The following is a 24,471-nucleotide window of genomic DNA, read 5'->3' as shown; positions in this document are numbered from 1 at the left end:
GTTTCCCTCTTTGCTATCAACTTGTCTTCTATGTCACTCACTCGTTCTTCCACCTCGTTAACCCTCGTCGTTAGGACTTCTAGTTTGGATTGCATCTCATTCAATTGATTTTTAATTTCTGCCTGATTAGCTCTAAATTCTGCAGTCATGAAGTCTCTTGAGTCCTTTAAACTTTTTTCTAGAGCCACCAGTAGCTGTATAATAGTGCTTCTGAATTGGCTTTCTGACATTGAATTGTAATCCAGATTTTGTAACTCTGTGGGAGAGAGGACTGTTTTGATTCTTTCTTTTGATGTGAGGTTTTCCTTCTAGTCATTTTGCTCAGTGCAGAGTGGCCAAAAGCAAGTTGTATTGGGAAAAGGAGAAAAAGAGAGGAGAGAAAGAAGGAAAGAAAAGAGAAAGAGAAAAAAAAGGGAAGAAAAAAGAAAAAAAAAGAAAAAGAGAAAGAAAAAGAAAGGAGAAAAAAAGGGGGTGGGGGAAGGAAACAAATCAAAAAGCAAAACAAAAAAAAAAAAAAGAAAGAAAGAAAAAAAACCACGGGGGAGTATCTTCTGATTCTGTGTTCTTTAAGTCCCTTGGCTTCTCCTGGAAGTTGTCAGTCTAGCTGGTGTTCTGGGGGAGGGGCCTGTTGTGCTGATTTTCAGGTGTTAGCAGTTGGGGGAGCTGCTGTGCCCCTGCCTGGTGCAGGGCTCAGTGGGGGTTGTTTACCCCGTGAGGCCGCAGGAGGAGCAGCCAGTGGCGGGGCAGCTCTGGAAACCTGGATTCAGCTCCAGGAACTCCGTCTGCAGGGCCTGGAGGCTCCGGGCGGGGCCGCTGATGTGCTCAGCTGGGGCAGGAGCGTCCTTGCTGTCCTGGGCCCTCCCGGCCTCTGCCTGTCCCGGGGGAGGCCGGATCCTGGGCTGTGTCCCGGCGCCCTGTGCTCCGGAGCCTGCGCTGTTGGATTCGCGCTCCCGGGCCGCGCAGCCCCTTCCGCGGAGCCGCCGCCCGAGCCCCTCCGAGCTGCTCCTGGAACCGCGCAGCCCCCTCTGCGGAGCTGCCGCCCGAGCCCCTTCGAGCTGCTCCCGGGGCCGCGCAGCCTCCTCCGCGGAGCCGTCACTTTGATTTTTACTCCAAGAATTATAGCATACACTCTTAGATTTTTACTCTGTTTATTGTTGATATTACATCACCTCCCAAAGTGTAGAAAGCTTACAACCTAATAGGTCCACATCCATTCTCCCATTCTTTATGCTGCAGTTGTCGTACTTGTTATATCTGCATGTGGTTTAAACTCCACATGAAACTTTACGTAGCTCTAGAGCATGAGGAATAGGAATTGGTCCTAAGAGGTAGATAACTCCATGGACTCACATCATTCTGGGGATGGGCTGGCATAGAAGATTGTGAGACGGTTGAATTTTAAAAGAAGAATATAAAGTAAAAATCACATTGAGCGAACATTTCCTATGGAAATATATTGAATTGCACATGAGTTATGTTGCATGCAGCTTGGCTAATACAACCCAGGGAGAACACTCATACAAAAGAAGGGAATCTAAGTAGACCCCTGGGCACTCTAAAATCAGCAGGTCCGACACAGGAAGGGAACCCAGTAGATGAAGCTAAGAAAGCATGTCCTGTGTTGTAGGGGGATACCAGGATTAAAAAAATAGCAGATACCAGGAGAAAAAATGCATTGTAAGAACAAGAGTCCACTGAGTATCTCTGAATGGTCAATTATGAGAAGAATAGGAATGGAACCATTGAATTAGAACTATGGAGGCTACTGCTTTACCAGCAGTAGGCTTCAAGAATGGGTTCACAAAAGAATGTAAAGTAAATCAGTGGAGAGCAGGACTATAAGAAATTCACAATAGGGGTTTCTGTGCAGAGAAGTGGCACCATGCCTGGAGGGGAATGTGAGGATAATGTCTGTTTATGATAGGAGATTCTAGACTTAGTGCAAGTTATCAAAGGTAAAAAAGAACTACCTCACCAAGGGATATTTAGAGATAAGTAGGGGTACTTCTTGGTCACCACAATTGCCAAAGGGTGCTCCTAGTACTTACCAGAATGCACCTGGAGCTAAACATCCTGCAGAGCTTAGGACATTCTATCTCAAAGAAGAATTGCTTTACCCCAAATGCATTGAGCCCACTTGAGACAATGGTTTATCTTGGACTCTGTTTTTATTTGATTCTCTCAGCAGAAATGTATGGGCCTCACATGATATTCCATGACAGTTAAAGCCAAGCCTTTGACAAAGCTGGACTACTCTTTGATTTGTCCACCTTAGATCACCCCTTCTAAGATCTCCAGGAAATCAATCCCTGTGACTCAGGGAGAACCAGGCACTGACTGGTTTCTGCTCATCCTTGAGCCAGTCACTGTGACAAGGAGGATGAGGTTGTGCTGGTTAATAAGAGTCTACTCTGGACTTGAGGGAGAGAGTGGCTCATTCTGCCTGAATTGCATGACTGCTCTCAGTGCAGGAGGTAGAATGGCTGCTTTCAAGGTGTTCAGGACCCTATAAGGACCATCATCTTTGGACATAAGATAGGAATGATGAATGGTAAGAAACTGTAGTTCTAACTCAAGCATTTTTACCCCAGTCAGGCCAGGCAAATAGAATAGCCTTGAGAGAAACACTTTTATTCTCAAGTACTTTCTTATCCTCTGGATCTTCTGAGCATGGTTAGGGATGGCATCAAAATGAGTGTGGCTATATCTCATCTTTTTCTTAGCAGTGCATTATGGTATTTATTATTGATTATTAACATTATTGATAATGTTAATTGGTATAATGTTTATTTTTGATGCTATTATAGGTATTACTAAAACAGTGCATTCCCAACTTTTAATTTATAATTAAATCTCAGGAAAGAAGACAAGCTAAATTCTTTATCATGGTTTCTCAGTTTCTGGGAGTTTTCTGCCCATCGCGAAGAAAAGCAGAAACCAGAAAAATAGGCTTTTAGTTAACATTCACCCATATCCCATTTAATCTATCTTAGGTACAATATAAAGAATGGATACACTTTAATTAGCACTACCTCCTCTAGGTGACTAAAATTAGGGAACTGATTTTAGAGTACAACCTTGCCCTGTGTACAAAAAATGTTGCAAATGACTCTTCTCAGAATTTCCTGATACATCCACAATCACAACAAATCTTTGTAATGGACCATTTAAGATTGCACACATTATCTCCATTCAGCAGATAAGGAAGCTAAGAAAAGGTGACCAGGTAATTTGTCCTAAGTCATAAAATTAATAAGTGGCACAACCGGGTTTCCAATTCCTCTTTTTCTGGCTTTAAAAATGTTCTACTTCCTGTGACTTTTCGAGAGATAGTAGAGGGAAAGGATTAGGAGGGAGATGAACATTCATTTGATCCTTTTTCGGGGAATTTTGTAGTTACAGGACCAGAACAAATGGGACATGACACATTTCTCACATGTGCCAGAAGACGTAGAGACCCACCACAAAATATACTATGGCCAGTAAGCACTAGTCATTTTCCACATAATGGCACTTGATTATTTATCAGGTCACTTTAAAATGTTTGTTCTTATCCATGACAATATTTTAGTTTGCCTAATACCTGCTATGCATTTGGTAAGTTTTTCTATTGTAAATCCATACTGTGTATCTGGACTGCTGCTCAAAAATATTTATTTATAAAGTATTGACATGATTATCCAAATTGAACTTAAGTTTAAAGACTTTAATTTTTCTATTATATAAATGGAAGAGGCCTTTAGATACTAATGATTTGAGTTATGGTACAGAATTACTTAGTATGTTTTTGCAGGTTTTTTCCTCTTTAGTTTTGCTTGTTTGTTTTTATAATTCTTGTTCTTAAGGTAGAATCCCCATAATTGGAACCCTCAGTGAAAAATCACCAACTCAGGGACACCTGGGTGGCTCAACGGTTGAGCATCTGCCTTTGGCTCAGGTCATGACCCCAGGGTCTTGGGATCAAGTCCCATATTGGGCTCTCTGTGAGGAGCCTGCCTCTCCCTCTGCCTGTGTCTCTGCCTCTCTCTGTGTGTCTCTCATGAATAAATAAATCTTTGAAAAAAAAATCAACTCAGGATATCCTAGAATTTTTATTCCTTTTTTTAGTTTTAGTAACTTTTATATGGTCCCCAGCTATATTCTTCTCTATGGCATTCTGCTTTTAAAACAAATCTGTTCACACTACTAGAAAATCATGTGTAGAACTGGGACCATACCTTTTGTCCCTTATTGCTCCTTACTCGTCTCCTATCTTAGCTGATGAATTGGTTGCCTTATGGTCTCTGATCTGAAGATGCTGTGAATAGACCTCAAGGGCTTCCAATACATGTTTATTTCTCCTCCTCTACTTCAGTGGTGTCATATGACATCTACTTAAAAGTTTATCAAAAGCACCTTTTCCTCTGTAATTTTTTTTCATCATTTTTTTTTTTTTTTAATTTGGAGCACTTCTGTCACTTCCAGTCCATACACCTTTTCTGAATATTTTTCTCTGCTGGGTAAAATATGTCAGGTTTGTGCTCTTGCCATGTCATCTGTGGCACCTCCTCTCATTTTGGTGTCATTTTTATTTTATTGTGTCCTATGCCCATTGGTCACTATTCTTTGCTCTTAACTCTTTATCGGAGCTTTTATTACTAATCCCATTTTCTACTGGTAACCTATATAGGGAATATCTGAATGATGTTATAAAGCTCTTTGCTGTTGTTGTTTGTCTTTTTTATCGTAAGGAAAAGGAATGTAGACTTTTCTTCTGAGAATATTTTAGGCAGCCTGTTATGGTAGAGATGGAATGGAGTTCAGAGTTTGATTGAACTGAATTTGAGTTGCGATTCCATTACAAAGCAGCCGATGTCCTTAGAAAAGTGATTACAATTCTCTAGGACTCAATTTACTATTCTATTAGGTAAGGATAATAATACTGACCTTACCAGGCCATTGGAAAGCTTAAAAATAGCATATGTAAGTAATATGCATCTTCTGACACATAGTAAGTATTCGATTATTATGGGCGTTGTAATTATTAGTTTATTATAATTATTAGGTGGGCCATTTCATACTTGAACTGACAGTTGTCAGTTATAAGTGATTATATGTGTATTATAAGTGATAATAATACATTTAAAGGAGATGCTGTAGAAAATAAGCTCTAATGGCTGGCCTTAAGGAGTTTGTAATCTTTTAAAGAAGAAGAAATATATACCAAAAACATGTAAGACATACACCAACATTCATTATTTTTGACAGTAATTATGTGACAGTTATAAACAGTATAAATATTACTTAAAACATCACAAAACACCCTCTGTGATTTATTTATTGTGGTGATTAGGGAATTGGGAGTTAAAGCATTAGGGGTAATACCCCATCTGCTCTGCTGGGAAGGGACCTGCAGCAACTGGCACAGAGGTCCTTCCCACCCTGGAGGGTGCCCTTGTAACCTCAGTGCTCTGCAGCCTCCATGAGAGAATGCTGCAAACGGTGGAAGAAGGTTGTGGTCAATCCTCTGAGGTAGGCTTGGTCTTGACCAGGCTGATAGCCAGAGGCCTCTTAGAGGAGAGACATTTGCAAAGGTTCATGTGGTGAACGGAGCTTTCAACAGGCAGAGGTGAAGAAGGATGTGCCAAGAGTTTTTTGGGAGCACTCAATGTAGCAGTGTACATGTGGGGGCTGACAGCTGCTGGGATATAGGTTTGTGTCAGATGAGGGGGCCTTGGATTTTTCTCCCCAGCAGACAGGGTGACACTTTAAAGGGTTCAAGTGCTATGCTATGGTCAGAGCTCTGGATTGATAAGGCTTCCTCTGTAGAATGGTGCAGGACATTTTGAAGTAAAGAGAGTATGTCAAGACTCGGGGTGGGAGGCTAGTGCATGAATCTGGAAAAGATCGCCTGAGAGTAGTGACAGAAAATGCAGGCAGTAAAGGACATGCGTAGGCAACATCAACAAGTTAGAGTGACAATCGGCAGTACCGGGAAGGCATGCGGAGACTGCAGGTCCCAGCCTTGGTTGTGAGGCGGGAGTGGCTCCAGTAAGAAAGAGGGTGTCAGTAGGTTCAAAAGAAAGGGCAGCTAAGTATCACATAAGATCCCACGGAGCTTTTTGGCGAGGTCACCCAGTGTCTAGGGTTCATAAACACAGCCTCAGGTGGGTCTTCACTCTCATCTGTAAGACAGCTTGAGTGGTTCCCATGGCTATATCGTGAGGGCAAACATGACACCTGCCACGCTGGTAAAGTGGTGCACCGTAGAGGGAGTGCGCATTCCTACCGGCCATCGGAGCCAAATCTCTTCCATAAACTCATGGGAGCCTCACAGTTCCAGTCTAGCAAGTGTTTTGTGTGGGCTCTTTGTTTCCCAGGACTGGCATCAAAGGGAGCAAGCGATTGCATGGGAAGGTCACTGACTGATGTATGAAAGGGAAATCCCATGGGGAACCTGTTTTTCTTCAAATGTTGCTCCATTGCATGAAGTATATTATAAGTAAAAGGAAATGTACCCTGTTCATTGAAGGGCAGGTGAGAGGTAACTTGGTACAGAAATGTTGCTGTTGCCACGTCTGATCTTTGAGTAATGCTCACTTCCCCCCCTCTCTCCCAATCTCTTGGTCAGTGTTCGTCAGGTTCAACTCCAGCCATGGTTTCCCAGTGGAGGTCGATTCTGAAACCAGCATCTTCCAGCTCAAGGAGGTGGTTGCTAAGCGACAGGGGGCCCCGGTTGACCAGTTGCGTGTGATTTTCGCTGGGAAGGAGCTTAGGAATGACTTGACAGTGCAGGTGAGTGTCCCTCGGTGGATGGTTCCTGGGATGCAGCCAGCACCAGTGCTTATGCCTCTTCCTCTGCCAAGCTGACATTCATGCCTGAGATCTAATAGAATAAATAGTGCCTGGGGATTCCTTGAACTTTACTCCACACCGCTTCATTAATTCTGACCTTCTTAATTATGCATTAAAACAGCAAGCAGGAAGGATTGGAAGAACAACTGTGGGTTAGAGAGGGAGAGAGAGAGAACACACGGGCTGGGCTTGGTGAATAAATGTTTACTGACTACAGGAGCAGCAAGGCGCAATTTCTGTGTCTGTTCAATTTCTACCTTACTTATTCCACTTGAATCTTAATGAAGAAGGATTCGAATAAATTGTTCCAAATCAGACTGCTCAGTCACTGCACTGCGAGGAATCTGTAACCCAATTGTGACCCCTGGAGGATAATCGGAAGGCTGCGGCTGCAGCTCGCTCCAGGAGGTCCGGGGCTCAGGGCCCTTTTAGGACAGGCATTGAGAGATTCCCCACCCCATCAAAACCCCATCAAAATCACAGCTTCCATGCTAGCGGCCAACGAAGACAGGAACAGAGCAAAAGTCCCTCTTTGTGCGTATTTTCTCTGAGCTGCCCTAAAACCATCCCTAGAATAGACCACTGAAATGTCAGAAAGCAAGCAGTGCCTGTCCTCTCCTGACACCATTCTTGCTGCTTCTGGTACCTATGAAGCCTACTGTCCTCTCACCTGGGTGTTTAATTCCCAAGGGTGATTTCTGTAGCAAGAGGGGGAGAGCAGGTGAACTGATGAGCAGCGCCCTCCCCTAGACGTGGAGCACTGTTATCTGATGGGGATACCAGCAGATACCGTTTCACTGGATTGAAGTCATGCTTTGCGAAAGCATGAAAGAGCAGATGGCTTCTGTGGATGGTCAGGGGATGCTGAAGGACCCATCAGACACAGCTTTCCCCTTTCTCAACCAGCACAGATTAATTGCACCTATGTTTCTTGGGGGCCCACTGCTGTGCGCGGGAGGGCTGCTGGGTCTGGCTACCTGGTGCCTCTCCTGTATAGACATCCCATCATTGTGTCTTCTCCTGATGATGCTTACAGCTTCTTGGTGAAATGCTTTCAGAATGTGCGCCTACAAAAAGAAGCCATAGAAATGCAAATCGAGCTCTGGCCCCAGTGGTCTTTGCTGATGGCTGGAGGCACATGTTACTGTGCACAAACTGCTGTGCTTTGCTTTTAGGCAGTTTGTTTTTTTAAGGGAAGTGCCTCTGCTAAAAAAAGCGTTTCGCTTTTTATTTTTTTATTCCAGTCAACTAAAAAGCTTTTTACTGTACCTGCCAACCTCTAAATCCAAGAATGTTCCCTTCACAAATAAATGATTTTAAAACGGCTCCTTGAACCAAAATATTTTATATTACCAGGAGTTTTGAAGTTTCAGGTTCTAAAACTCTTCACCTCTACCATTAAGCTGATAGGTTAGACTAATTGCTACAGATGATTCATTTTACCAACATATACATGAAGCAGAGAGCAAGGTTCTTATCTCTCAGAGTGGAAGAATGAATCTCTCTCAGGACAAAGGAGAGTGAATAAAGCAGTAAGAGTGAGAGGGGTCCTGACAGGGTGGCCACTGAGGGCCTTTAGGGTTGGTCTTTTATTGAAAGTAGCCAGGAAACTTAAATCTTTTTAACACCTCTATTGATAACACCATCAAGTAGGGACTAGTGATAACACCTTTAGGATCTGGTAATTCTTTGTTGGTCACAAGTAGCTGTTATAACAAGACCCTACCTCTGACACCTAGGGTAGAGTGGTCTGGTTTGTTCCCTCATCTCTGGTTTTCTCATACCTCCTCATTTGGGGGATTTTTGTGAGCCGGATAACATAGCCCCCCATCTCTCATACCTAGCCCTGCCTAACCCTTACTCATATGTATAAGATATATATTGATTCAGATTCTTTTCATTTTGACAAATCCTTCCAATATTCTGGGCTTCCTGGGGGCTCATAAAGAAAGGCAAACTCATTTCCTGCTTTTGTGGTGACTAGTTAGGGGCCCTAAAAGCAGCAGAAGTATTAGGTTAAACCATATGGCATAAAACTATTAGCAGTTTCATGTGGTTCAACATAAAAATGCCAAACAGGAGAACCATAATATAGAAGCTGAAACTAAGTATTACAAGATTTTAACGGTAGAGAAAACACATCTTTCTGAGTGTAAGTCACCAAGACTTCATGGATGAATTGAAACTTGAGTAAGATCCCAGGGTTAGAGAATGAGCATGGAGTGTACTTGCAGAACAGTATGAGTCCCTGTTCTTCTAGAAGCTAGAAGAGATGTTGAAGACTGGGCAGGAAGGGAGTTTAGAGCTGTATTTTTACAGAGGTTTCATGCATTAAGAGCTAGAGCAAAAAGGGTGCCATGCAGAGAAATGGGAGTCTGGAGATCCAGTCTGGTTGTAGGAAGAATGAGGAACCTTAACCTGCATGAAAAGTGGATGCCAAAGGAAATATATGTGGAGTTGTCTAGCAGGCGTTTGAGAACCTAGCTGTGTTGCTTAGGAGCTCACTTTATATTTGAGGACTAGCTACATAGAGGTAAATATTACAGCCATTGGATTAGTTGTGATTGCCAAAGGGACAGAGGACAGAAGCTTGAGTAGGTAGGTCTCTTAGACAGCGAGGGGAGAAGCCAGTAAAGGAGGCATTATCCATCCAACTGATGATTTTGAGGATATTTTAGAAAAGTAAATTACTGGTAAAGAAGTACATGTGCTATGAAAAGATGGAGTTGATGAGAAGGAAAGAACCTTTGGACTTGATGGCTATAGTGGTGACTCTAGTCCAGGGTTGTGGTTGGTCAAAGCCAGGCTATTGGGTTCATCATGAGCTGGGACTGTCATGAGGGGGCTCAGCTTGTCAGTGAGAGGAAGGAGAGGAGGAGGGGAGTTCCTGGAGGAGCCAAGGGTCCTGCATTTTGTTCCACATGGGCTAACCCTTGACGATGTGGATGGCTGACTTTTATATGGCTGTAAGCAGTGAAATATGATTTTGTATTCTGATTATTTTTCACTTAATGTTGTATCATAAGCTTTTCCATGTTATGTAATCTTCATTTCTAAGTGCATGGATTATACTCTATGGGGTGTTTATATCATAACTCTTAAGTCTTTAGGGACTACTTGGTTTTAATACTACAAATTAAGGCAAAACAACTTTTTTAAATGTATCTTATGTACTTAAGAGAATGCGGCCTCTCTGTATTTCAGTTTGCTCATCTATAAAGTGGGAATAATACTAGTACCTATCTCACTGGAATTTTGTGAAGACTAAATTAGTTAATTTATGTAAAGCACTAAGAACAGAGTATAATATATAGTAAACATTATATAAATGTTAGCAATTATTAGCATCCTCATCATCATGATTGTCATCACTATTATTAGGGACTACTTCAAAATCTAAGAGATCACCTTAAGTAATACAAGACTACTTTCCATAATGAATTATGACGAATGTATCTGCAATAAAGAGCTAAGGGATGACAATGGGATACATATTTGACAGAGATTCACAACCCTGAGATCATGACTTGAGCCAAAGTCAAGAGTTGAATGTTTAACCAATTGAGCCACCCAGGTACCCCTTATTATGAACATTTTTAAAATCAAAAGAAAGTGTTTTATCTTTTTAACTGGTAAAGGACATTTCTAAGATGATAACCTGTTATCAAAATTTTAAACAATCTCATGGAATTCTCAGTTCCTAGAATATATGTCTACAGATGTGTTTGAAAAGCTGTTAAAGTGTAATCATTTTCTTTATACATTAATATATTCTTTCTTGTTATTAGCAAGATTTTAAGAACTTTAAGTAATTAAAGAAAAATGGATAAAATATGAATGTCAAAAAATAGATGACCTGGCATAGGCTTTGTTTCTGTGAAAATGGAATAGACAAACTTTTACCTATTCCTCCTCCTAAGTACAACTAAAACTCTGGATGTTACATACAACATATACAGACATATGAGGATTCTAAAAGGTGACAAGAAAAATGCAGACTCTTTAGGGACCTCAGGACCGAAGAAACAATACAGGTATGGGTTTTAGGTTTTCCTTTTACCAGATACATCCTAGACTTGGAGATGATGAAATTGGTAACCTAGAAATGCCAGCATGTATAAACAACAATAACAAGAAAAAGGTACTCTAAAAAGCCTGCTTTCTATCCAAAATACCAGGAACAGAGTAACCTAGCAATATAGAAAACTTTTAGACAATAACCATACTTTTGCAGCTAAACAGCACAGAAGAACTGCGGCCCCTCCTTAATCCCCACCAATAGTAATGAAAGCTAGAGTCTAGATTACCTTCCTTGTGAGGCTATAATGAGTGCCTTACACACTTGCTCCCTTGACAATAATAAACTACACCTCTCTCTTCCTGCTGGCATAATAACACAAGAGCCCTAGAGGTGAGTTGGTATTTTCACTGTTGCTAAGTGCCTACAGGGCCACTGGTACCACAGCGCCAATGGAGATCATGTTCAGTGCCAGAACATCACTCCCACCCAGCAATAATGAGGAGTCTTCATTTCAACAGAAATTGAGTGGAGGTCTGGACTACTATTTCCATTGACAATAATGAGGTAGTGACTCCCCTTTCCTGCAGAAATAGGGTCAGAAAAAGCCAGCTAAAGCAGAAGGTTTAAATAAGATTCAGGTTTCAAAGGAAAACCAGCAAGAATCAGGAAGATCTCAAATTGTATGAAAAGAATGCTAATATTGAGATGACAGAGATGTTAGATTTATCTGACATTTTAAGCAGCCATGATAAAATACCTCAATAAATAAGTACCAACATGCTTGGAATAAATGAAAGAATAATTCTTAGAAAATAAAAAGATATAAATAAGAATAAATGGAAATTATAGAATTGAAAAATACAATAATAAAATGCTCATTGGATGGGCTCAACAGAAGAATGAAAGGGATAGAGGAAAAAGTCAGTGAACTGGAAAATGGAACAGTAGAAGTTGTACAATTTGAACAGAGAAAACAGATGAAGGAAGGAGGAAAGGAAAGGAATAAAGAAAGAAGGAAAGAAAAAGAAAGAAAGAAAAGAGAAAGAGGAAGGAAAGAGAAAGAGGAAGATAGAAAAGAGCAAGTCACAGAAATATGTGAGTCTATAAAAGATCATTTCACAATTGTATCATCAGAGTCCTGGAAGGAGAGGATAAAAGAAGGGGAGGCTAAAAGTGCTCAAAGGAGTAATGGTTGAAAACTTCCGCAATTCCACAAGTAACATAAAACTCCAAATTCAGGAAAGCGAGAGAATCCAGAAATTTGACATAGTCAAAGCAGTATACATATCATAAGTAAACTTCTAAAAACTAAAGACAAGGAAAAAATTCCTGGAAGTAGCTAGGTAAAATGTATAGACAAACCCCAGAGATGTTGCGGGTTCTCCCCCAGACTGCCACAATAAAGGAGGTATACCTATAAAGACAAATGAATATTTTGCTTTCCTACTGCATATAAAATTATGTTTTTACTATACTGTAGTCTATTAAGTGTGTAATAGGATTATATCTTAAAAAAAACAATATACATATCTCAATTAAAAATACTTTATTGCTAAAAATGCAAACCATTATCTGAGCTTTCAGCAGGTCATAATCTTTTTGCTGGTGGAGGGTCTTTAAGATTTTATTTATGAGAGACATAGAGAGAAAGGCAGAGACATAGGCAGAGGGAGAAGCAGGCACAGAAGAACTGTGCAGGGAGCTTGATATGGGACTTGATCCCGGAACTCAGGATCATGCTGTGAGCTGAAGGCAGATGCTCAACCGCTGAGCTACCCAGGTGTCCCATAGTGTCAGTTCTTTGTTGTCATTTTAACATTCTCCATGCGTCTTCACCAGGTAGATTCCATCCCAAGAAACCACTTTCTTCACTCATCCATAAGAAGCAACTCCTCATCTGTAAATATTTATTTACAGATTGCAACCATCCAGTCCCATCTACAGGTTCCGTGTCTAATTCCAGTTCTCTTGCTGTTTCTGCCTCATCTGCATCTACTTCCTCCACTGAAGTTTCGAGCCTTCAAATTGTAAAAATATTGCAGTATCAGCGAAGTGCAGTAAAGCAAAACACAATAAAATGAGGTATGTCTGCACATCCTATGCAAAATGGAAAAGCAATTTGAATGGCAGTGGATTTCTCATCAGAAACCATGAAGGCTGGAAGAAAGTGGAACATTTTTTCAAGAACTAAACAAAAGAAGTGTCAGTCTGGAGACCTATACCCAGAGAGAAGATCTTTCAGAATTGAAGGAGAAATTATTATATTTTCAGATGGGGGGGGGGAAACTAAGATAAGTTGTCATCAAACTTCCCTGAAAGAATGAATCAAGGAATTTCTTTATGACAAAAGGAAATAAAAAAGGAGGAACTTTGGAACGCTAGGAAGGAAGAAAGAACACAGTAAACGTGAAAGTATGTGTGAAAACACAGACTTTCCTTCTCCTCTTGAGTTTTCTAAATAATGCTTGAGGGTTATAAAGACTTGCAACTATGTCTGATGTGGTTCTAAATATAGGTAGAGGAAATATTCAAGACAAATACATTATAAGTGGAGGTAAAGTGACTTAAAGGGAGTAAGGTTTCTATATTTCACTTGAAGCTATAAAATGTAACTTGTGTGGTAAGTTACCATTGCATAAAGTAATAGCTAGAGCCACCACTAAAATAGCTAAGACCAAACTGTAAAATGGTGATGACATTGAATGCTGCTGAGGATATGGAAAAATTCCTGGTGGAAACAGAAAATGGTACAGTTGTCCTGGAGAAGAGCATGACAGTTTCTTAAAAAAGCTAAACATACATTTACCATGCAACACAGTGGTCACACTTGGTTATTTTTTAAAGAAAAATGAAGACCTGTGGCCACACAAAGCCCAGGACATAAATGTTTATAGAAGCTTCATTCACATTAATGAAAAACTGGAAATAACCCTCATGTCCTTTAGTGGTAAGTGATTAAACAAACTGTGGTACATCTGTATCATACTCAACAACAAAAAAGAACCAACTTGATACACACAAGGGAAGTTTTGCATGAAATCTCAAGGGAATTATGCAGAATGAAAGAAAGCCAATCCCAAAAGGTCACATGATAAACGATTCCATTTATATGACATTCCTGAGATGACAAAATTATAGAGATGGAAGACAGAGGAGTGGTTACCAGGGGTTGGGGAGGTGGGAGCAGGAAGGAAGAGTGTTTGGCAGTGAAAGGACAACAGGAGAGCAAGAGAAACCCTTGTGATGATGGACATTCTTTACTGTACCAGTGTTGATAGTACAATTGTGTTGTAGTATGGTTTTGTAAGATGTTACTATTGGGAAACTCGGAAGAGGACACCTAGAAACACCTAGAAATTTCTTACAACTACATTGAACCTATAAGTACCTTAAGATGAAGGTTAATTAAAACAACAAGTTCTTCCATCTTCCACAGAGGAATAGAAACTATCTCTTCCTATAGAAAATACATAAGCTTGCATCTATTTTAATGGAATAGTATTTCTTAGTAAGTGATTTTTCAACGTGAGAAACTAGAAAACAATTTAACTGATTCTTAGAGACATTTAAAGACTAATTCACACCAAAAGTGGAGGGCCAATAAACGTAACACTTATAGAAGTATTAAGGCATCTTTTTTGAATTCTTGAACAGAATCGTTAGCACCTTGTAGATCTGAATGGCCACAATTAGTATTTATTTTTAAAACCTTTACCAAGTATTAAGAGAAACAAAAATAAAGTTTTTAACATGTTTTTTTTAAAGATTTATTTATTTATGATAGACATAGAGAGAGAGCGAGAGAGAGAGAGAGGGAGAGAGAGAGAGAGAGACAGAGAGACAGAGACACAGGAGGAGGGAGAAGCAAGCTCCATGCTGGTAGCCTGACGTGGGACTCGATCCCGGGACTCCAGGATCACGCCCTGGGCCAAAGGCAGGCGCTAAACCGCGGAGCCACCCAGGGATCCCCAAAAATAAAGTTTTTAACAATTGTGTATTCTAGCTATATGTATTTTCCAAATTGATTCAAGAGTCATGCATAATTGTTTTAGGAAATAAATGAGCATCTTATGTAACCATTGTGGTTATGACGGTTAGAGAAAACATTCACTTAGAAAAATTGTTCCTCTTTTATTGGTACTATACATTTATGTAATAGAAAGAATTTAGGGATGAAATAGTTTCATTTATAAATTGAATATATTTAATTTTTTACAACTTTCTCTCTTCAATGCAAGACAGAGGCTAGATTAAATTAGAACACATAAAGCAGTTCTATCATGATTTTTTGTTTGTATATAAAAGAAGAATTCTGCAAATGACAGTATAAATGGCCAATATATTTTACTTAAAATTCATTTTTTCCCTCTGAGAGTAAGACAGAAGGAAGCCAGGTTACATACCATTATACTCAGAAACCAGTGGTTTCTTTGTATTTAAAAGTACAGCTGTGTAAATGAGACCTGCAAACACTTCAGGAATAATGCAAACATTTTTTCGAAGTGTTGACTCGCTAATAAAATGTAGTGCTGTCTGCATTCATTTAGGTCAACGTAGATACCCTCTCCTCTTGAGTTCCTTCAAAGTATTGGTGCATTATTATGGTGGCTTGTAAGTACTGCCAAAGGATGGTAATCTGGTCAGGGCAAGAGCCTGCTTCCAGAAGTCCCTGATTCAATATGCTTGTGTCTGTTGTTTATATGTATCATTCAGAAAGAAAAAAATCTCTGAATTACTTATTTTTTGCATAATTCAATACCCTCAGAAGTGTTATTTTTTTGTTGAAAGGAAGTCTTGACATTTGTGTGCCCCTATGGACTTATAAAATGTCTTTGAGGATTGCCATGAATAAACGCAGACTTGACGAAAAAAAAATTGAGATTCTTTTAGCTTATAAGAGGCTGAAGATATAGTCTGTGGGTTTATTTAATAGGCTCGTGCCTCTCAAAGATGTTTCCATTGTCCTTATCGTGCTCATTTTCCAAGGTAGATGGTGTGTGAGGGAATAAAACTCTGGGGCAAACCAATCCCCTAAATCTTAACATTGGATGCATTTTATTAGAGTATATAAGGGGAAAAAGCCTGTCTCAGAGGAAACTTGACAAGTGGAAGAATGAGTACACAATGTGAAATTTTATTACTCTTCACTGAAGTCCTCATTTCAAATAGTCTATTCTCTTGTCTCTGTTATTGGACTCAGATTCCGTTGTGCAGTTGACCCAATTGTGTTTTAAGATTTTGTTTGATACAGTCATTATCCTTTAGAGAAGGAAGAACCTTTGGAAGACACAAGAATTTGTGTCTATACCATTCACCTCAAAACCTCTTCTTAAAAAAGATTTATTTATTTATTTTAGAAAGAATGGGGGAAGAGACAGAGGGAGAGAGAATCTCACACAGATACACCCCCATGCCCCCCTCCCCCTGCTGAGCACAGAGTCCAACATAGGGCTCCATCCCAGGACCCTGTGATCATGACCTGAGCTGAAATCAAGGATAAGACACTCAACCCACTAAACCACTCAGGCACCCCCTCACCTTAAAGCTTCTTTTTTTTTTTTTTTAAGATTTTATTTATTTATTCATGAGAGACAAGAGCGGGCGGGGGACAGAGACACAGGCAGAGGGAGAAGCAGGCTCCATGCAGGAAGCCTGATGTGGGATTTGATTCTGGGACTTCAGGATTACACCCTGGGCCAAAGGCAGGCGTCAAACTGCTGAGCCACCAGGGATCCCTCACCTTAAAACTGTAAACCAAAAATTTGCTCACCTAGATTTTACCTTTTCCTTCTTTCCTCTTACCAAGTAATTGTAACAAGCATGGGATTATTGTCAGAGAACAATGAAAAATTTTTTATGAAAAAGCTCTGTCAAGCTTACATACCAGACTCACTTGTGACAGATAAACATCAGACTATGCATTCCTCATTTTCTTTTTGTGGGTGGACTTGAGCCACAGTTTTAACTAATTTATAAATTAACATTGGTAAATATTTGCTGTGCTCCCTTTTATTTTCTTTAGGTGTGAATTAAATGGGATATAAAGTTAAAGGTGTAATGAAATAATTTATTTTAGTTATACCTTCAGCGATACTCATAAAACTAAGGAAGCAGCATTGAATGGGACCAGGAGAGTTTTACTATCCTGTCTTAATATGCTATATTAGCTTTTTCCCTCCAATTATTAGATTTAATATTGACAAGATCACAATTCTCGTAAGCCACTTGACAGTAGAAGTGGAATTAAATGAAATTACTGTGGGATCAGTGGGTGTTGCCACACTAGACTTTCTGAGCCCCTGAAGGATGTGCTAAGACAGTATTCTTTGGCCATGAGCTAAAACAGAACCCACAGACTCCTCTGAATAGGAGCAAAACCTCAAGTATCCCTGATTTTGTGGTGCAGACTCATGATTATAAACTTAGTATCAGTAGTGCTATTGTCTCAATGATTTGTGGATTTTTAAAATATAGCCTTTTGTGTATATGTATCTTTACACAGGCAAGCACACATTCATTTGGGGAATGCAGTTCTTGAGAAGAAAACAGTAAATTTTGTGGGTACATTAGTGTAAACATATTTGAGAGTTTTATTCTGTCATTGGGTTTTATTTTACCCTCAATTGTTTCATCCCCTGTTGTTGGAGCTGGTCAGTTTGCATTCAGAAGTGCCAGTCCTATGGCATTTAATATATAGCCTAATTAGTGGCACAGAGCTGTGCTTTTTAAATTGATAAAACATTCTGACACTAGAGAAGTGAGGAATGCAAGAACCAGCTGATGTATATGTTTTGGAGTACATCACAAACTTTAGTTCAAATGTGTGCTCTTCTGAAAGCTCCACACAGGTTTTGCCAGGGATATTTTCTGTTCATTTTTACATCCTTAAGTATTTCAAAGGGAAATGGATCTGTGTGTTTGCATTCAATTTATGCATAATTCATCAAAACATTATTCTGGAAGGAGAGAAAATAAAAACAAAAACTTACAAAGACATTTCTATTCTTTTTTGAAACTTGGACACAAAGAACTTCAGAACCTGCAAAACACCTCCTTCCTCAGTCCACCTGTTTGGCCTCTCAGTTAATTCTTCTCCTTTTGAGCAAAAATGGGTTGCATGCTGTTCTATAGAAGTCTAAATGACTGATATATATATGTTACAGAGGAGTGTTATGGTATTATCTCCCGCACTTGCTTATTGCCGTATATAACAGAGAAGTTAAAACATCAACAATATCATATGCTGGGTGAAGTCATTTAGTTAGAATTCTACTTGACTTTCTAGTCGAGAACACAGTTCTAATGAAGTGGATGTGAATCACTCTAAAGTCAGACTTTCTGGGATGGGCAACTCTTTAAATGTTTCCATCTCTATTTTTCTTATCTATAAAATGGAAATAGAAACCGTGCCTGCATTTTTTTAGGGTTGTTTTGAGTTTTAAAGGACTGATGCAAAATTTTAATTGTTATTAATTTCACTTGAGGAATAATTCACAAAAGAAAAGAAAAGCTTTTTTTTTTTTTTTTTCCCCAATGTGCAATTGATTCATCCTGAAATTTATTTTGTTTTAAATCTCTCCAAAAGAGAACAAGTTTACCCCATGCCAGATTTCCTGTTTTGTATTCAGGATAACCTCAGTATGTCTTACTCATGGGAGCTCCTTTGATTTAAGTCTTATGATAAATTTTTATCTTATAGCATGTCCTAATCTAATGGAGTTTACCTTTCTCTTGCTGAACATATCTGGACACACCATTTACTCTGGGAGCAATTTTACAAGAGTACTTATTATTCACAATCCGTTTATTCGAGATTGCTCCTAAGAGTTTGTGAGTCACTCAAATTTAAAATAGAGGACAAGAGGGTTAGGAGGCACTCTAAAGAGAAAACACATTATATAGGCTACTTCAGTGACTCATTGGTCACCTCTGTAATTTAAAAACAGAATAGAAATGCTAAATTTACATAATCTATTATTTTGTAGTCCATTTAAAGGTAGTGGTATGGTTCTTGCCAATTAAATCAGTATCTTTTTGAGTTGGTATCTTTTTTGAGTACTTTAAAAAGGAAAAGGTTGATTTCTTACATGTCAGTCTTCATCTATTGCTTATATTATGTTGTATATGATGATTCATTTTCTCTCAGTCCTATATCCTTACCAGGGCCTTAAAAATATGTATATTAAATTGTATATCAATTATTCAATCTTCTTCACTGCTAGTAAGCAGTTTTTTTAATAATCTGTTCCACTGACTGTAAAAGAGTATATGAGCTATTAAAAGACCAAGTTAATTATGATAAAGTGGGCAATTCTTCTTATGATTGATTTCAATTTATTAAAAATGTGTCATTGAAAGTTTAAAAATGTATATAGAAAACAAATATCAAAGGATATTATTGTTTGAAAAGAGCAATAAATTTACACATTAGTTGTAAGGCTTGGTTTGACTGGAAAACACACTTCTAGATTTTGTGTTACGAGTTTGTTGATAGTCTTTTAGGGTTTGCTATTTGACTTGGTATTTTCAACTTTTGCCTCAGGTGGAAGAATGTTGCAATGGACTATCTCCTATTCAAAAGTATTAGATAGGCTATTTTTAGTTTTGGGTTTTTTTTTTTTAATTCATTATTTTTGGCACAAGAGACTGCTGGGAGGAATGCTAAGTATCACACTATTTCTTCGAATATTTGAGTTTTATCTATAAATAGTATTTTTATAAATACTAGAAAATTTTTTTAAAAAGCACAAAAGACTGACAACTGTTCCTACATCCCAGTCTGCTCTCTCGTTAAATTTATTTGTATACTCATGATTTATATTCTGCTTACAATTTTCACATCTCGCCCTCTCCAGCGTTCTTAATTACCACCCGCCCTGTACGAAGCAACCTCCTGGGTTTTTTCAGCAACACTAATAGGTTAAATGGAGTGGTCTGCTGGTAAACTGATTCTCCAGAATAAAAAGGTCTGGTGGTAGCTCTGGCGTTTCTGTGGTGTAAATCCTCCCATTCTAATCTTTCTCACAGAATGTACATGATAACACTGAATACAGAATTGGGAAAGATGCTCAAAATGTGTTCTTAGGTGTAAGTGTGGGTGGTTCAGCACAACACTGGAACCCCTTGTCTTGTCTCTGTGCTCCTACCTTTGGGCTTCTTGTGCCCTTTTTAATCATAAGAAGCCTCTGTTTACAAAACCTTTTCATGTGTTTGAGGATAGTTTTTATACCCAGAAATTCTTTCTCCTTGTGTCTTCACTTCTATTTTATTTTACCCACATCTTTAGACAAACTCCATTTGGTGATTTTTGAACAGCAGAGAGGGCACTAGACTCTGGAACTGGCCTGATCTGTGCTAGATCCAGCAACTGAATGTTCCTTAGTAAGGCATGCTATTCATGTGGCCCAGAACTTTATCTTAGGATCAGTGATGTGGCTCATACAGTCATACACATTCAGTATTAAACCACTAGCTCTTTTTCACTAGTCTGAATTTGAGCCAGTTTTCTTATTCTGTAATTGTACAACTAATTAAAAAATATTCATTTAACATTCTTTAATTGAGAACCCATGTAGGCACAAATAAGACATGGACCCTGCTCCCAATGACCTTTCAGTCTGGTGACAGATATGTGAGCAGGTCACAGTGCATGGGTTACAGAGGCAGACCATGTGGGTTTGAATGCAAACTCTGTCGTTTATTAATTTTGCCAACTTTAGAGTTCTAGTTAACCTCTCTATGGCTCAATTTCTTCCTTTAAAATGAGAAAAAGACCTTGCCTATCTTGGAGGGTCATTACAAATATTACATGCATTTGTACCTGGACAGGACTCACAGGAGTGCTGGAGCAAAAACTCTCTCCTGTCATCGTCATTATCATTGCTGCCATTAAAGTGCCCCTTGATGGAGAACAGTCTACTCTGCCCAGAACTGGCAGGGAAGGCAGTTCAGCTGGGGAGGATCAGAAGCTGAGACCTAATAAATACCTCTACAAGTGTCCTGGATTAAAAAAGGAGAAAGGCATTTTATGCAGAGTTAATAAAGTATGAGAAAACACTAAGGTCTGAAACAGTTTACAACTGCAGGTATATATGTGCTGTGACGAATCAATGTAAGAGGAAGAACAAGAAAGGCAGTGTCATGACAAGGATGGACTGGGAACAAGTGCTAAGGTGCCTGGAACATAGTCCTCAGGAGTTTAGGTATCTCTGATCCTTTTAGCAAACATCCCCTGGATGTCTACTGGACATGCATCTGGTGCATAGTCCTTGGCGGACAATGGGAAATGGGGCAGGTGGACTCCTGGTCTCAGGGAGTATTCTTTTTTTATTTGCTTAATACAGATTTATTTATTTTTAGAGAGAGAGAGAACATGAGCAGGGGGAGGGGTGGAGGAAGGTGGGGGTGAATCTCAGGCAGACTCCCCACTGAGTGTGGAGCCCAACACAGGGCTCGATCCCAGACCCTGAGATCATGAACAGAGATGAAATCATGACTCAGACACTTAACTGACTGAGCCACCCATGCCTTCCTCAGGGAGTGTTCTACTTAGGGAATTACCTCATCAGTTTGTGTGAGGGTGTGACATAGAGAGAGGAGGGAGAAATGGGTGTCCAGGCACTTGGGAGACCATTGCAAGCTGAGAACAGCTAGCATCTGAGCTCAGGCAGTGATTATGAAGGAGAACATGAAGGAAGGGCTCTGAAGAGAGATCCAGGGTAGAACCCACAAGGTTAGTGAAGGGGGCAGGATGGCTTTCATGTGTGACAGCTTGGATGAAGGATGACACCCTAAATGTAGGACTTCTGATTCCTGATTCATTGGTTTATAATTAAACAAATATGGATGAAGCTCTTAATACATGACTTGTGACTCTTCCGGTGGTAGAAGAGACCGGCAAGGTCTCTCTTCTCATGGAGCTGACATCCTATGAGCAATAAGAAGTGACTAAACCTTTCTTGTCAGAGAATCATGAAGATGGAAGGCATGTGTTAAAAAGGACAGAGCAGAAAGATATAAGGGACCTGCTGCCTGATGACATCATGGAGCCCCCAGGACCAGCCCTGGACAGGTTTTGTCTGGACTTCTTTTTACCTGTGAGAAAGAAATCCCAATCTGGTTATGCTTCTGTAGTCAGTGTTTTGCTACATGCAACCAAACTTAGACCTAACTGTTAAATGAATGATAGTGGTCCATTTCAGGTAATTGTAAGTGCTTAGAAGAACAGAGAATGTGCTCAAGATGGATGATACTACCTTGTATTTAAGAAATTTAGAGGCACCTGGGTGGCTCTGTTGGTTAAGCACCTGCCTTAGGCTTAGGGCATGATTCTGGGGTCCTGTGATGGAGTCCCACATCGGTCTCCCTGCTCAGCAGGGGAAGTCTGCTTCTCCTTCTCCCTCTGCCACTCCCCCTGGTTGTGCTCTCTCTCTCTCTCTCTCTCTCTCTTTCTCCTGCTCTCTCTTTTGCAAATAAATAAAATCTTTAAAAATAAATAAATTTAGGAAAGGCCTCTCTTCAGTGGTGGTATTTGAGCTGAGACCTGAAGCAGCTGGCCCTGGTCCTGGGAATATCTGGAGGGAAGCTTTCCACAGGGAGGTAGAATCTGGTGTCTCCACCCGGAGTGAGGTTTAGTGAAGCATATCTGAGGGTCACAAAGAAGGTAAATGTGGCTGGAACATGGTGGAAGCAAGGAGATTAGATAGAAGGCTAAGGTAGTTGTTGCAGGAGACACGGTGGGACTCACGTAGAGAGCTAGAAGGTGAATCGGCCCCAAGTGTACAGATTTGTGATGTTTTAGAGGTTAATCAATAGGACTGGCTGATGAACTAACTGATAGGAGAGGAAGGGAAGATTTAAATATGACACAGATATTTGGCTTGAAAACAAGTTCCTTGTTGATGCCACTGGGATGAGGGAAGAGCGGAGGAAAAAGAGGGGTATCATTGGAGGAGGGGGTTAAGTAAATTTTATTTGAGGGATTTAAGGTGTCAAATAAATTTTAATTGGAGGTATCTGGAGAGAGTTTGGTTATATGAGACTTTTGAGGAGACAGAATAGAACAGAAATATAAATTTGAGACTCAGTGTTCGACACACAGTGCCAGAAAAATAATACATAGCAAGACACACTCTTCAATTAAAGTTTGAGAATATACATGTCTACTCCCACTCCAGATGAAGTTAGATGTCGAATGTAGAGAACTGTAATAGAAATACATGGAAATTATATTAGTGGCTTCGAATGTGATTAGTATGCTTGTTCTTTTGCAGTGCCTGACATTAGCAATATTGATTTCCTTTACAAGTCAAATTTCCATCACAAGTCAAAGATGAATGAATGGTTTATGTGCAAACCATTGTATCAAATTCGGAGGGGTTATGTATTTGTAATTGTCATTGTAAAGTACTTCAGGAATGCAAAAGACTATGGGGATAATATAACAAATACCAATATATCCTCTATTCAGCTTAAGAAAAAAAAAAAAAGACAACTAACATTGAATCCCTGAGTATACTTCTCTGTGATTCTTTTCTCTTCCCTACTTTCCCAAAGAGGTAGCTTTTATCCTGAATTTTGGAATTTATTGTTGTCATTTGTGTTTTTAATACCGTTTTTATTTAGGCATTTACCATTCCATTAATAATATGGAATGCTAGTAATTTGCATGTTTTTAAACTTTAAAAATTATAATATATTACAGCTATCTTATGCAACCCAACTTTTTCATTTAGCCATATTTTGGGATGAACCCATATTACTAAGAATTAGCAACTGTATAAATAAATGTATGGAAAACACAGGTCTATAAACTGAATCATTTTTAATGATTTTTTTCAAATATGAAAAAGATGTAATTATTTATGATATTGCTTAAATCACCGAATATGTTCTCCAGAAAAGGTTCTTTGGTTATTTGTTGTCTTATATAGAAGATGCAATACTTTCCTAACTTGTGATTGGATTTTTTTTTTTTTTTTTGATTAGTAGTATTGAGACTGAAGGTTAATCAGGTAAAACATGAAAAGTTCTGCTCTAAAATTAATTAGCAAAATCTTTTATGTTTCAGTGCTTGCCAGATACCAATTTGATTTTGGTTATTCCTCTTTAGGGAATATGTTTGAAAAGGTAATGGAATTTTGGGTTCAAGGTCACTTGTTATCAGGACATACAGATACTCTAATGAAGGTCAAGAACTTTTAGATGTGGAGTGTATTCACTGGGGCCTTTGAGGATCCTTTGTATATATTAAATCAAAGGCATTTGATGATTTTCTTATGTCCGACCTGGTATCATTTAATTTATTTGGTCAGTGTTTGCATATTTTATTATTTCGCAGATAATGCCGCGTATCTGGGTCTGTTATTGGTTATATACATCCACGAGCAGCCTTTTCCATCAGCGGCAAGACGATCTGGTGGAAAAAGATGTCATATCTGGCACTGGCTCTTAGATCTATCATCTGTTATCTTAGATGGCAAGCAAGTTAATTAATGTCCTCATGGCTTAGTTTATTTGGGAAGACGGGGATGATGGTATTGACCTTGCAGTTCTTATGAGGTTTAAGTAATAGGTTTGCAAAGCACCTCACATGGTGCCTGGCACAAGGCAAGAAC

The 24,471-nt window shown here is 39.3% G+C and overlaps 1 protein-coding gene across 1 annotated transcript in view; it reads left to right on the top strand.

The window, feature by feature from the left end:
- PRKN (parkin RBR E3 ubiquitin protein ligase) overlaps positions 1-24,471 on the top strand; it is a 1,299,642-nt gene that overhangs the window by 256,589 nt on the left and 1,018,582 nt on the right. The window contains exon 2 of the mRNA XM_077899327.1: positions 6,611-6,774. Coding sequence (XP_077755453.1) covers positions 6,611-6,774 — 164 coding nt within the window. The remainder of the gene's footprint in view (positions 1-6,610; positions 6,775-24,471) is intronic.

This window comes from Canis aureus, chromosome 1 (genome assembly GCF_053574225.1).
Source record: "Canis aureus isolate CA01 chromosome 1, VMU_Caureus_v.1.0, whole genome shotgun sequence".
NCBI classification, from domain to species: domain Eukaryota; kingdom Metazoa; phylum Chordata; class Mammalia; order Carnivora; family Canidae; genus Canis; species Canis aureus.
The sequence above is the reverse complement of the archived record's forward strand: the minus strand, read 5'-3'. Positions and strand labels throughout refer to the sequence as shown.